Genomic DNA, 12926 nt, shown 5'->3' on the forward strand with positions numbered 1-12926 from the left:
CAAATGCAGGAAATTTTGGTATTTCATGTGATTTGTTTTTTTCAGTTTTGCTGGCACTTGACTTTAAAATGTTCCCAGACTTTTTTTAAAATTATTTTTATAATACCCTGAAACTAATGAATGAGGCTTATTGTCTAAGACTTTCAAAGTGTTTCAATTCGCATTATTATGACGTGACCAAGTCAGGTTAGCAAATTCTGAAATGAAATAAAGAAAAAAAAAATGATGTTTTAGGCTTCTATATCCATGTTTAGGCTTTTACGTTAGTGATCACAGTTCATAGCAGACACCATTAACCTTAATTGACAAAATTATGAAAATCAAACATTGTCATTAGTGGGACTATACTACAGTGTACTCTTCTTCTGAGTACCAATGTTGCCTGTTGATGGGAAAATCTTTATGTCACTGCAAGATGCAGTCTTACACAAAGGCACATATATAAACAACATCTTTGCAGCTTATTTTTCAGACAGAAATTTGCATACTGCTTCAAAACACTTTGAATGCATTTCCATTCATCTGTCATTTTTAAAAATGGGGAAGATGGCAGTATGTACCTATTATTCATTTATCATTCCACAAACATAGTTTCGGGTAGTTGTCAGGGGAACTACATGAAAGAAAAGGAGAAGTAGGACAAAAGATAACAATACAAGCTGAATTCTTAAGATCTGAAATGCTCCCTTAGACTAGATTGATACTTGAACTATTAGAATTGTTTAATAAGTGATAGGAATGTTTAATGTTTTCTTAAGCTTTTTTTAAAAAAATATTTAAATTAAACCAACAGCGAAATATACTAATGACAGGGGAAAAAATTCTACTAATTGCACCGAGTGTGACTGACTGTTTTGCTTCTTTTTTTCCTCACCAGGATTACACTTTGACTATGTATTTTCAACAGTACTGGAGAGACAAGAGGCTGGCTTACGCTGGCATACCTCTCAACCTCACGCTTGATAACCGAGTGGCAGATCAGCTCTGGGTGCCTGACACTTACTTCTTAAACGACAAGAAATCATTTGTGCATGGTGTTACCGTGAAGAATCGAATGATTCGGCTTCACCCAGATGGAACAGTGCTTTACGGCCTCAGGTCTGTACTTCCATGATGAAGATTTCATCACCGTTGTTACGTATTGTTGATGTTTGCTTCCCAGTGCAAGGTTATTACAACGATTGGGTAGCTTATTATGTAACCTTCCCTTTAACTCTGAAAGATGCCTGTAGAAAACAAATGACACACTCGATGTTTCTTAATTTTGCCAGAAGCACCTTCAGTCAGTTTTTATCTGTTTCTGTAGTCACCATATCTGGAAAGCCCACTGGCTCTAGGAAGAAGAACGGCACGCATTAATTGTAAACCTGAAAATTTGGTCCAAAATACAGATTGAACGTGGGTGCTTATGTTGTCTTGTGATGTGTGTGTAGTCTGTAAAGAAAAAGCCACAAGCAGCCGTGGTTGGCTGGAGTCAGACACAGTTAAGACCATGATTTCATACCTTTAGGCATTTATTCAGACAGGGATTGGCACTGCAATGTGTTATATTTCAAACTAGAGGTACAAAGTGACCATACTTTATCCTACTTTATACCTATTATAGGCTTGACCCGTGTTTTCTTTATTTTCTGTCATAGCTTTTGTGGTTAGGAATTCTGAAAAATCCTTCCTTTAGTAAACATCATTATACTAGCAAACATCTTAACGGAAGACTCAGTAGTATCAAAAAGTTGCTGTCTTTGCACAGGTTACTCCATTTGCTCCAGTGGCTGAAACTGTACCAGCAAAACAAGTCTTTGCCAGTGGAAGCTCCATTTCCATTATCAGAAGTTTCTTGTATCTTTAAGCATAGATAATATTCAAGATTGCTCCACATAGGTAGTACAGGATAAGGAGTCCCTAGTATAAAAATGAATGAGATCTGAAAAATGGTGCAGGGTTATATGCCTAGTATCATTATTTTACATGCTTTTGTTTTTTTTCAACAGTTGAACTTTTTACCTGATTTGAGTCTTGGCCCCTCACCTCTCTAACTCCTATTACATATGATGTATGACCTGTAATTGAATGAATCTTTCTAGACAAAATAAAAGTAGATTCAGCCTATTATGAAACTTTAAAGAAGTTTAGGATGTTCAGGAAATATTGTCTCTGTAATTAACTGGTTTTAGCAAAATGAGGCTTTCATCTTGCATGCTTTTGACCCTGTAGGGAGCACTGCAGGTTTAGGATTCTTTCCACAAGTAGTTAAGTATTAAGAAATTATGCAAGATATTTTTACTTCCTTTATCTCAAAAAAACATCCCCACAGGCAATGTAATAAAAAAGTGATGGAGGTTAGAACTCTTGTGATCATGGTAATGTATAGAAGTCTTTCTGTCACACTCTAAAAACATTTGGAGTCATTCAGGTGAGGATTATCTGTCATAAAATGGTTTATTTGAATAAAATAGCCTTCAATTCTGCAAAATGTAAATATCCACAAGCAGATTGCTTTTCACTTGATAGTATTTGCTTGGCAGGGATTTCACCAATGGCTCATGCGTGTCAATCTTCTTTCCATTCACTTTCCTCTGAAAGCACACAATGTCCATGGTCAGATATCCATGGTGTGAAGCAGCTGAGTTACTTAATGAAGAATAACTTTCTGAAATTAAATCTCAGAAACATATAGGACATTGTGAATTGGAAGGAAGAAAATACCTGTGCTTTAGCTCTCTTGATTTAAAATCTTGAGCTTTGTATTGCTCTAACACTAGCCTAACTTCCTGTGTTGTGGCTTCAGAGCATCCTGATGGCATTGGCTTCAAGCCACAGCCTGGAGGCAGTGATTCATCCTGTAGCCTGAGACCAGAACCCAGAGTTTTATGTGCCACAAAGCACAGGGTCACTGAGAATAATAGGGGAAATTTTGGAGTGTTAAAACTGGTTATAGAATATCCATGGAGCAGAGCAGTTCCTCCACAAAATATATAACAAAAGTAATCCCGAGGCCACACTGGCTGTGTTCACTTATGAACAATGTAGAATTTATCATAGTTTTGAAGGACTTGACCTTTAGTTGTTCAAGGTTTCGCTCTGCTTCAGAGAAAGCAGTTTGCTACTGCAGCAAAAGTCTGTGAGGGTGGGGGAACGGGGTAGTAGCTTTTTGAAGTTCAGCCCATTTCTGGGGAATTTTTTTCTTTGGGCATGATACTTTGTCCAACATTGTTCAGAACAATATACAAGACATATGATGATACAACAGCTTTTTTTCATAATAGACCAAAAAGAAATAATGACATTATAGACTGAAGATCAAAAATAGGGTCTTTCCAACCGCTTGTGTGTTTACCATATATACACCTCATGTTCTCAGGCAGTACAATGCTAAATGTTATAAAAAAATAAAGTGGAAGAATATATTTATTTTATCTGAAAGGACTCATGTAGTTATTGCCTGTATATAAAACATGATAGATGTTTTCAAGGTGAAAAGATTGTTTGCGATCTGTCAGACAAGGCAAACGGACTTATTTCTGTTCTTTTTTGAATGACTGTATTTCTGTATCAAGATGAAAAGAGGATCAAATTAGCCATCAGGACTGTGACCTAGTCACATAAGAAGTGTTTATATTGCTTAGTCTGATTTATATTGTAAACTTTTGGGGGACATAAAATATCCTTCTGTCAGTCGTTTATGTGGGACCTCCCAGCACGTCACAGGTGGGCTTCCTACACAATACATCAAAATAATCAAAGGCAATCAGCCCAGTAATAAAGTAGCAGAGAAGGGTAAGAGAAGCTTACAGAGGACAGATAACTGGAGTTGGAAATTCTGAGCAATTAAAAGTATTTCCTTTGTGTATTGCTTTTACCCAAAATGTATGTGTATCTGTGTACCGCTTTATCTTTGTCTGGCTGGTAGTTGTTTCTCTGTCACTGCTGTGATGATGAGTTCTTGAAACCTTGTTTTCCTGTTGTGTCACGCAGCATCCCATCCCATAAAAAATAAACCGGCTCTTCTTGGGAGCATGCACAAACCTGAGTAATTAACATCTGTTTTGGTGAGCATTTGTGCAAGTTAAATTTGGTTGCTTGAACATTCATTCAGGAGGGACCTCTGAGCACTCAAATTACTTTGAGTAAATGGGGTAAAACTGTTCCTATCTATATCTAGCTGTACCTTCTTTTCTAGTAGATATTTATGAAATTAAAAACATACATTTTGCTGTAGTGTAAAAAGTTACTTGAGCAAGAATGTGCAGTTTCTTGTACTGTAGCACAGTATGTGAACAGGCCAAAATAAAAATATATTCCTCATAAAGTCATAAGGCAATTAGTAAGTTGAATGCAAGTATGCCAGCTGCATAATTTTTAATAATTCTGTCAAATTAATCATTTGTAAGTGCATGTTTTCTTTGTGGCTGGCATTTAAAGATAGTTATACAAAATAATAAAGACTATTAACACTCCCTCTTGTATCAACTTAGCTCATGTAGATTCTGCTGCAGGATCTTAAATAAGCCATAGGTTAGTGTGGGTGAATGTACTGACCCATGGGATAGAAACCTCATTGCAGCAACACCCAAGTGTGCCTGCAAGGTTTTACTCTGAGCACAGTTGCCAGTTGACTCAGGAGCAAGATTGCACAATCAGTATGGCTTTGCAAAGTCGATCACTGCTAAGACCTTGTCATTTAAAATGTTCATCAATGATCACAGATTTAAGACTAAATTTTCTCTTCTAAGACCCTAGGCTAGTCCTAGTTTTATATACTTATCTGGAGCTACTAGTAGTCATCATATTGAGGAGACATTCATCTCCATAATTAATAGCCCTGTGACTAGCACCTTGCTTGAGGGTCCAGAAAAGCACTTGCAAATGTTGACTGCAGAGAATATGGCCCCCTAAACTAGAGATCAGCTGAGTAATTGCTGTTTGTAAACTATTCCTGCACACTGGGACGTGTGTTAACAGAGGAACCAGAGCATCTCCCAGCAGGCAGCTGGAGGAAGGTTGACCTGCGTATCCTTGTGTGATACTTAGTACCTGAAAGCCTATGAGACTAATGTAATGGCGTTCAGAGGACAGCCAGAGTGAACAGCAGTGGCAGAGACATGATCATGCCATAGATGAGGCTGGGAAGGGCAAAGATCATCTGTGTGCCTTTTTTACTGGCTACTGGTAGGAACACAAGTGAGAAGATAGGCTGAGAACAGATCCTGGAGCTTTTTCTTCTCCTATCTCATCCATTGCCTTTGTGCTCATACAACTATCTCTCCCTGTGTAAAGAGATTGTATTCTCTTGCACAAGCACCTTCTCAGTCAGAGAAAGGTGGCCTCTGTTGTCCTATGAGATAGTTGTAATGGTCTTAATCCCTTCCTTTCGATATTATTGATCCAAAACAACCTATATGCTAAGGATAAGCATTATTTCTTTTCTTTTCTGGGAGATTGGATAGGGCATTCGTAATAACAACAAGGATTTTTTTTTTTTTTAAGTAGGAAAGAGTTGAAGAAAGGCACCTAACTACTCTTCTCCACTTGAAATGTTTCCCCTGAATTTTAAAGTAGTTTACCAGACTGTCATTTCTCAAGGTTAAGACATTTAAAGAGAAAGCTTTACTTCAAAACGGAGAACACACATGGACAAAACCTTAATATTGAGGTTCACAACTTTTAGAGGTACATTTAAGGCATCTCCCCTCTTGTATTATTAGCACAAATTATCACTAGCATATTATTTGTTTAGACACTAACTGTGTACAGGATCCATCTCTTGTTTATATCAGCAAAGGATCAGTAAGGGATGGACCTAGTCAGGTCCAGTCCAGAAGATAATTTAAATGTGAAATTTATATGAAGTCATTATGAAGAAAACGATGCATAACAATGTACATACTCTTGATGAAGGCTGTGATTCAGCAAAACACTGAAATACACTGAAGATGAATCATGAACATATGGTTGTATCTGTCTAAAAGTTAGTACAAATATATAAATCTATTAATTTAAAAATAAACTGCCTATGCTGTGTGAAGCTGTTAATACAATTCTTTTGGTTGTGCACGTGTATTGTTGGCACTCCTGATATACAAGAGCTTGATGAAAAATGCAGATTCATCAATAGAGAAATGTTTTGCAAATTAATCCTTAGAGTGCTAAATTGCCTGCACTGGAAATAGAGAAGCAAAAATATATTCCTATCTGGGGAGAAAATTTAAAATTCATTATGGCACTTCATTGTAAAATCCTCTTTAATTTACTTTTGAAAACTAGAGAAATGTACTCAACTTTGAAATTTAGGATATTTTTTCAACATTACAGATTTTTTTAGAGGTGCCACAGAAGCAAGGAATCAGTCATTCACACAGCTCTAAAAATTTTGACGTTTGTAGCAGACTTTTTTCAGTTCAAATTTTCTGATATAAAGAAAATTTTTTTTAATCTCAGCAAATGTTTGTGTAATATTTGCATATGTGGATAGGTCCATGGAACCCCAAAGGGCCTGGTTGCGTAAGGGTAAGTCACAGTGAGTTGTTCTGTTGCAGTCAGTGTAACCACAGTTGCAATAAGCTGCTGCTCTATTTAAAACGATGGACCAGATTCTTGGTTATTGCAAGCTATTCTTCAGAGAGTCCTCACTTTGAAAAATAAACAACAACAAAACCTGGCTTATCGGCTCTATAGAAATTCTGTTTGATGTTTATATTTCAGAATCACAACCACTGCAGCTTGTATGATGGACTTGCGAAGATACCCATTAGATGAACAGAACTGTACTCTGGAAATAGAAAGCTGTATGTACATAAGAAAATGCATGTAAAATTCAGATGTGGGGTGGTTTTCCTTTTATAGAATTGTGTAATATTTACACTGGTGTCTACAAACACTATGTGAATCATGCAATTATCACCCTTTGGATTTTTTGTTTGTGTATTTGACTTTTAAAAAAATAAGGGGTCATCCATTTCTAGATGGATGGATACATCCTAGAAAAATGGGTTTAGGACAGAATGAAGCCACTGACTTTGCAGAGGCAGTGACTGGGTGCCTATCTTCAACACAAGAGAATGCATGGTCGTATTTTAGTCAGATTCCTTTTCAAGAAAGGAAACACTATGATATCATTTTCTTTCAGTATGCTTTATTATGCATGGATGGTCTTGCTGCAGGACCTGCCCTGGGCTTTCAGATCAGCCCCATTCATGATTTGCAGTTGTGTTCCACACAGAACCAGATTGTCTCTTCCACCTAGTCATGTCCTAGGACTGCAATATTCAGATGTATATTTGAGCTTCAAGAGTTCCTGCTCCATTTCTGTTACTGACTGGAGACTGTGGGCCGTATACAGAAAATACAAGTATATATTCTATATTCAACTGTAGTCCTCCACTACAGAAGCTAGCGCAAATGGTATGACTCACACTCTTTAGTGTGAGTGGAAAAGATCTGCCCCAATTATGTTTGCCTGTATTCACTGAATAATCTACCTTCCTCCGGTGATTATCAGCATAAATATACACTTTGTTTCAGTGCTAAATGCATATGATGTCTTAAATCATGCTAATCTGCAATTTTGGAGATTATTGGGTAGCATTTTCTGTCTTGTTGGTCCATTAATCCTTATGTGAATTTTATGAGTAATACAAAAGAAAAAAAAAAGAAAACAGCATATTTTGCCTCAAATTCCTGGGCAGACTGTAGTAGCACAGCTCTTCAGGAGACCTTCCCACAGGCATACAGAACAAAATACCACGCACCACTCCAGCTGTTCTGATTCTTTTCATTGTCTCAAATGCCAAACCATTTGCACTGTGTTTGAAGCTACATTTGACTCTGCTGTTATTCCTGACTTACTCTCCTGCTTTGCCTGCAGATGGCTACACAACCGACGACATAGAGTTCTACTGGAGAGGTGGAGATAACGCGGTCACCGGCGTGGAGAGGATTGAGCTTCCTCAGTTCTCCATTGTGGAATACAGACTGGTGTCAAAGAATGTTGTCTTTGCCACAGGCAAGTATTGTCATTTGCTCATTTAGTGTTTAATTTCCTTGCATATGAAAATGACTTTTATTAATAATAATTAATCATTATTAATTATAATTATATATAGTCTGTGTTGTGTGTTTGGCTAAAGGAATTACTTACTTGATAAAGCCTAGAGGTAGGAGGCCATGAAAAAGCATTTCTTGTTTATTTTTCTTTTTCTTTTGTGTGTGTGATACTTAACCAGGTGCCTAAATACCTATGATCTAAATAAATATGAAGTCATTCATCTCCGAATCATAAGTTTAAATGTAGCCTACAGAGTTACTGATCACACATAAGTATGTTTTGGCATACTAGATCAAAAAGCCATTGGTTTTGTGAACACCTCCCTGCAGCTTTTCAGTACGTGTTTGTTTTGTTGTTTTATAGTGAATGTAATGTCTTTTATGTCTTGATTTGCACTGATGGGTATGTAGTACTGTATATATAAATGGCCAGTGCTTTTGTCATCATTGTTAAGATGCTAAAATTAAATCCTTGGCTTTCCTCTTTGTTTCCTTGAAGACGTAATAAAAGTTACTGGTAACTCAACAGCATTGCATGTCTTCAGGTGACAAAGCACAATGTTGATTTACATGTATAAAGTTAGACAGCAGCACAGGAAAATGTTGTTGTGTGTGACAAGACCAAAGCAATGCAGGTGGCCATCAGCAGGTGTGGGGCCACTGTCTGAGACCTCCAGATTTTCAGTGCTCTTCAGACTGCAGGAGCGTGCTGTTCTGTCTGTCCCAGCACACTAGAACAAATGAAGCACAGCTCTATTATGTCTGTGAGCATTACTTCACCCACTCTTTGGACACAGCATCTGTTTCAAAGTACACAGAATCACAAGTTGTATTTCAGAACAAAATGTAAATATTGCTGGGATTGAAATTAATATTAGGAGGCTTGCCAACTGCCGCTGTTCTTGTTTATCATTGTGAATGGAAGGTTTTTTTCCTATAGAGAAACAGATACTCTAATCCTATGCTTCTGTTACGCCACTAGTGTCACATTTGGCAGCCAGGGTTTACCTGCCCCTCCACAGGACTGGATACACTTTTGTAGAATGGCTCTTTTGGACAACAATGAGAATACAGAAATCTTATTTGGGAAGGTTTTATTACAGTCCAAAGCCACCTTTTAGCTCAGTATGAAGTAGTTCAGTAAAGGCATGATTTGGTAATTTAGAGATGAGAGAGATTTATTAAATTCAAGAAAACGAGAAACCCAAAGAGCTGTGAAACAAATATGAGAGAGAATGAAAACTAGGAGTAGCCATTTATATGACTCACCAAATTTTCAGAATCATAACAGTTCTTTCAAAAAAAAACCAAAAACTTGTGGAAGGAGTAAAAAAGTCTGATGCTTCAGAGTTTAAGGCAGCTTGACATTAGGGAGTAAAATGAGACAGTCACAGAGAACAGATTACTCCCTGTTTCTTGTACCATTTTCTGAAGCACACAATTTTTGTAACTGATGAAGACACCGTACTAAGTTTGCTGTTATTTTTGGTATAGGACATTATGCAACATTATGAAAGTGCCTAATTATTTATGAAATTTTGTGACAAGTATTTACATGCAGGGGAAACATCACATTTGTATTATCAAAACCACATTTAATTCTAAATCTGAAGCATGCTGGTGAATCTGATGAATAAAGTTGGCACCCTCTTTTCAAATTTCTTCTCAAGACCATACTTTCTTATGGTCCTTGTAATTAGGGCCAGTTTCTACATTTTTGTGGAAAATAAATCAGGCATGCTTTTTTTTTATGGCTTTGAGGTTATTGAAGTCTCAGGGGAATACATTAGTTCTTTGAGTGCAGTATCTCAGTGAACATTTCAGAGATTTCAGTACTGGTGTGCTTTGATTGTAGAAAACTGAAAGACAACTTCAGAGTCATGCCATAAACAGTTTTTTGGAGTAGTTATTTCTCCTGTCCTCCATGAGGAACAGTGCTGTATAATCTTGTGTAACTTATGCAAATGGAAAAATCTGTTCCCATAGTTACTACTGAGAAGCAACGGTAAACATGGGAAAAACCCCATAGATAATAACAGATAGCTGTGGGGGGGCTGCAAGAACACTGGAGGAACTGGATGCATGTTGAAGCATAGCACTGGAATTAAAAATGATCAAATTAGGAGAATGCGTCTGAAAAAAAGCGTAAAAGTCAGTATGGACAAGTGCAAAATGCAACATCTATACAACTAGTTATTCTTATCCAAATTCAGGATAAGGAATACCAGGTTAGACCAGGGCTCTGTGTGTAGAAATTTGGGGGTTGCTGATGATCACAGACTGAACATGAGCCAATAACATCTTTCGGGAAAAAAACAAAACAAAACAAAAACAAAACACACCCTATAATGAGTCTGACTTGCATTGCTAAGGCCTGAGCTGAGTATTTGTGGTCATGGATAGCACTCTTCAAGACAGTTGTGGAGCAGGAGAAGAAGGTTTAGAGAAAATTAGTATGAGTTGAAGTCTAGAAAATTGAATACCTGATATTACCGGAGAAACAGGTATGATTGTGTAGTTTAGAAAAAGAGAACACTTGGTAGAAATTCAAGTCTTCAAGTATCTAGAAGGTACCTGCAAAGACATGGGCAATAGCCTGTTCTCTTTATTCATGATGGAAAGAAGATAAAGTAATATTTGAATTGCTAAGAAGAAGAAAAATCTGTTTTGGCTGTCCTCTAACACCAGCTGAAGGCCATGCAGACTAGCATAAGACATCTAAAATGGCACTGGATGCCTATGTGTCAGTAACTGAATTAAACCCATAGTCAAATTATATCACATCAGTGTTGTCAGTGGAGCCTAAAGAGCTATTCAGCTCTTGAACACCTCTGTTCTGTCAAGTGAATAGCTCTCAGGACACTATTCAGTTGCCTAAACATAGGTATCTGGTGCCTCTTGAGATGCTGCAGAGCATCCTGCTTAGCAGTTAGGCTGCTGTTCCAGAGTCTTACAGTCTTGTGTTCTGTGTGACAATCTAGTGCTTCAGTATTAGTTACTTAATTAGTATGAAGTTTTACCCTTCAGTAGCCTAATGCATCTCAAATGGCGTTAGATACCTCTGTATACGCAGTTAAATCACACCCTTAGAATCAGTTGGCTGTAAGTCTAGATCTCTGTGGTTTACACTGAGAGCTTATGCACCATCCAGGTGTAAAGATCTGCATGTAAACACCTGAAATATAGTGCCTAGACCTGTGATCTGAATCTGCCTCCTAAATGTTTGTTATCCTGAAATGCTGAGAAACTGAACAGGAATGGAGATATGTAAAACACCACCTAAAAGCTTCAAGATGCATAGCAGTCAAAACCAGCTTAGCAACCTGTTGGTAAGAGGAGGGTAGTCTTAAAAGATTTTAAAATTAATTATTTGCTGTATTCTGAAAGATCAGTCTGTAAAGTGCATTTCCAATTAGCTCAAGAACCTTCCCAGAAGAACAGATTAAAACAAGAATTTTGTAACTGACCAACTCTGTTATCTTTGCATAAAACAGCAAGAGACTAATTTAGCCTTGGAGCTAGATATTTCAGCTTGCTAGCTTTTAATGAAATTGAAACAGAAACGAGTAATTACTTTTTACCAAGTGCCCAAATAGATGAAAGGGGAATATTCTGGGCTCAGTTATTGATCAAGTATTTGTTTTCATGCCTGCATTTTCAATACTGTTGTTAGATTTAAATACTTCAGGCCAAATTCTATTATTCCTGTACTATTTAAATTAGCCCATAGACATCAACATGTTATACGAGATGGGAGGAAGGGTAACAAATCTGATGCCTGAACAGCAACACTGTTCTTTAGGGAAAAAAACTAATTTTGATGGAATGTTAACAACTAAAATTTCCTGGTAATTAATCTCTAAATATACTGAGCCTTAATTGACAAATCATTATCCAAGCATAATCAGGCACGTAACAGTGTAATTGTTGAGCTCACCAAGAAATAATTTTTTATTAAATAAATTGCACAAGATGGTTGCTTCTTAGATAAATAAAGATCTGGGTTTACAATCTTTGTTCCGTGCAGGTTAGGACGCATCGTTTTCACTGAGCCAGTCAAAGAGGGGGAAGTAAGCAGAGGAAATAAGGAACATTCCTTCTTTTAATTCTCTTTTTCCACAGATTCCTGTGGTCTGTTTGCTGGAGGTGAGATACTATAGCAAACATGTCAGGCTAGAGGCAGGGCCAACAGATGATCTGTGAAGGCATAAAAGCAATACAGATGAACATAGTAGAAACTTTTGTAGTCTCAGGTAGAGCTACCTAAAGGAGAACTCTGCCTCCGTAGTCGCGGAAAAAAAAAAAAGGTTACCAGTTCATGTTTCAGTTTCAAGCCAAACTATACAAAGACCAAATTATTCTGAAATTTTCTGAGATCTAGACCTCCCGATAAAATTTGAGCTTGGAAAATTGCCACAAAAGAGGATGACATTCTATTTACCTCTATGAAACTGAGCAGTGTGTCAACTCCAGTAAGGAGCTGTAATGCCAGGAAGACTTTTGGTTAGGTTGCTCAGGAGCCACAGACCCTCAGACGTACCCTGAGCCTTGCACGGCTGGGATTCATCTTGCTTTCATTTAAGGTGAATATAATTTCAGTGTCTACATTGAACTAAGTGTCTTAGTTGATGGGAATCTAGTCAATACAGTCAGTGGAGTTTGGAGACAAATTCAGTCCACCAATAGGAGACTATTTTAGGAGAAGATGGATAATTCTCTAGGTTTTATTTGCTAGATTAACTAGATGAAATGACTCTCCCGTAATCAGAGGTTAAGACACATAGCTCATGTGTATGCTATTCAAGTGAGTCTCTTAATCAACTGCTGTTGGGTAGTTGCCTTAGTCTCCAGCTGCTGATCAAAAATATGTAGGAGCTATGTCA

General features: G+C 37.3%; 1 protein-coding gene across 1 annotated transcript; it reads left to right on the plus strand.

The window, feature by feature from the left end:
* Positions 1-883: 883 nt before the first annotated feature.
* LOC104469743 (gamma-aminobutyric acid receptor subunit beta-3-like) lies at positions 884-8002 on the plus strand (the record flags this gene model as incomplete). Its single annotated transcript, XM_010084371.1, has 3 exons — positions 884-1098; positions 6703-6785; positions 7865-8002. Coding segments are annotated over exons 1-3 (427 nt in total), but the record flags the coding sequence as incomplete, so codon positions are not given.
* Positions 8003-12926: the final 4924 nt, after the last annotated feature.

This window comes from Pterocles gutturalis, unplaced genomic scaffold (genome assembly GCF_000699245.1).
Source record: "Pterocles gutturalis isolate BGI_N339 unplaced genomic scaffold, ASM69924v1 scaffold42795, whole genome shotgun sequence".
NCBI classification, from domain to species: domain Eukaryota; kingdom Metazoa; phylum Chordata; class Aves; order Pterocliformes; family Pteroclidae; genus Pterocles; species Pterocles gutturalis.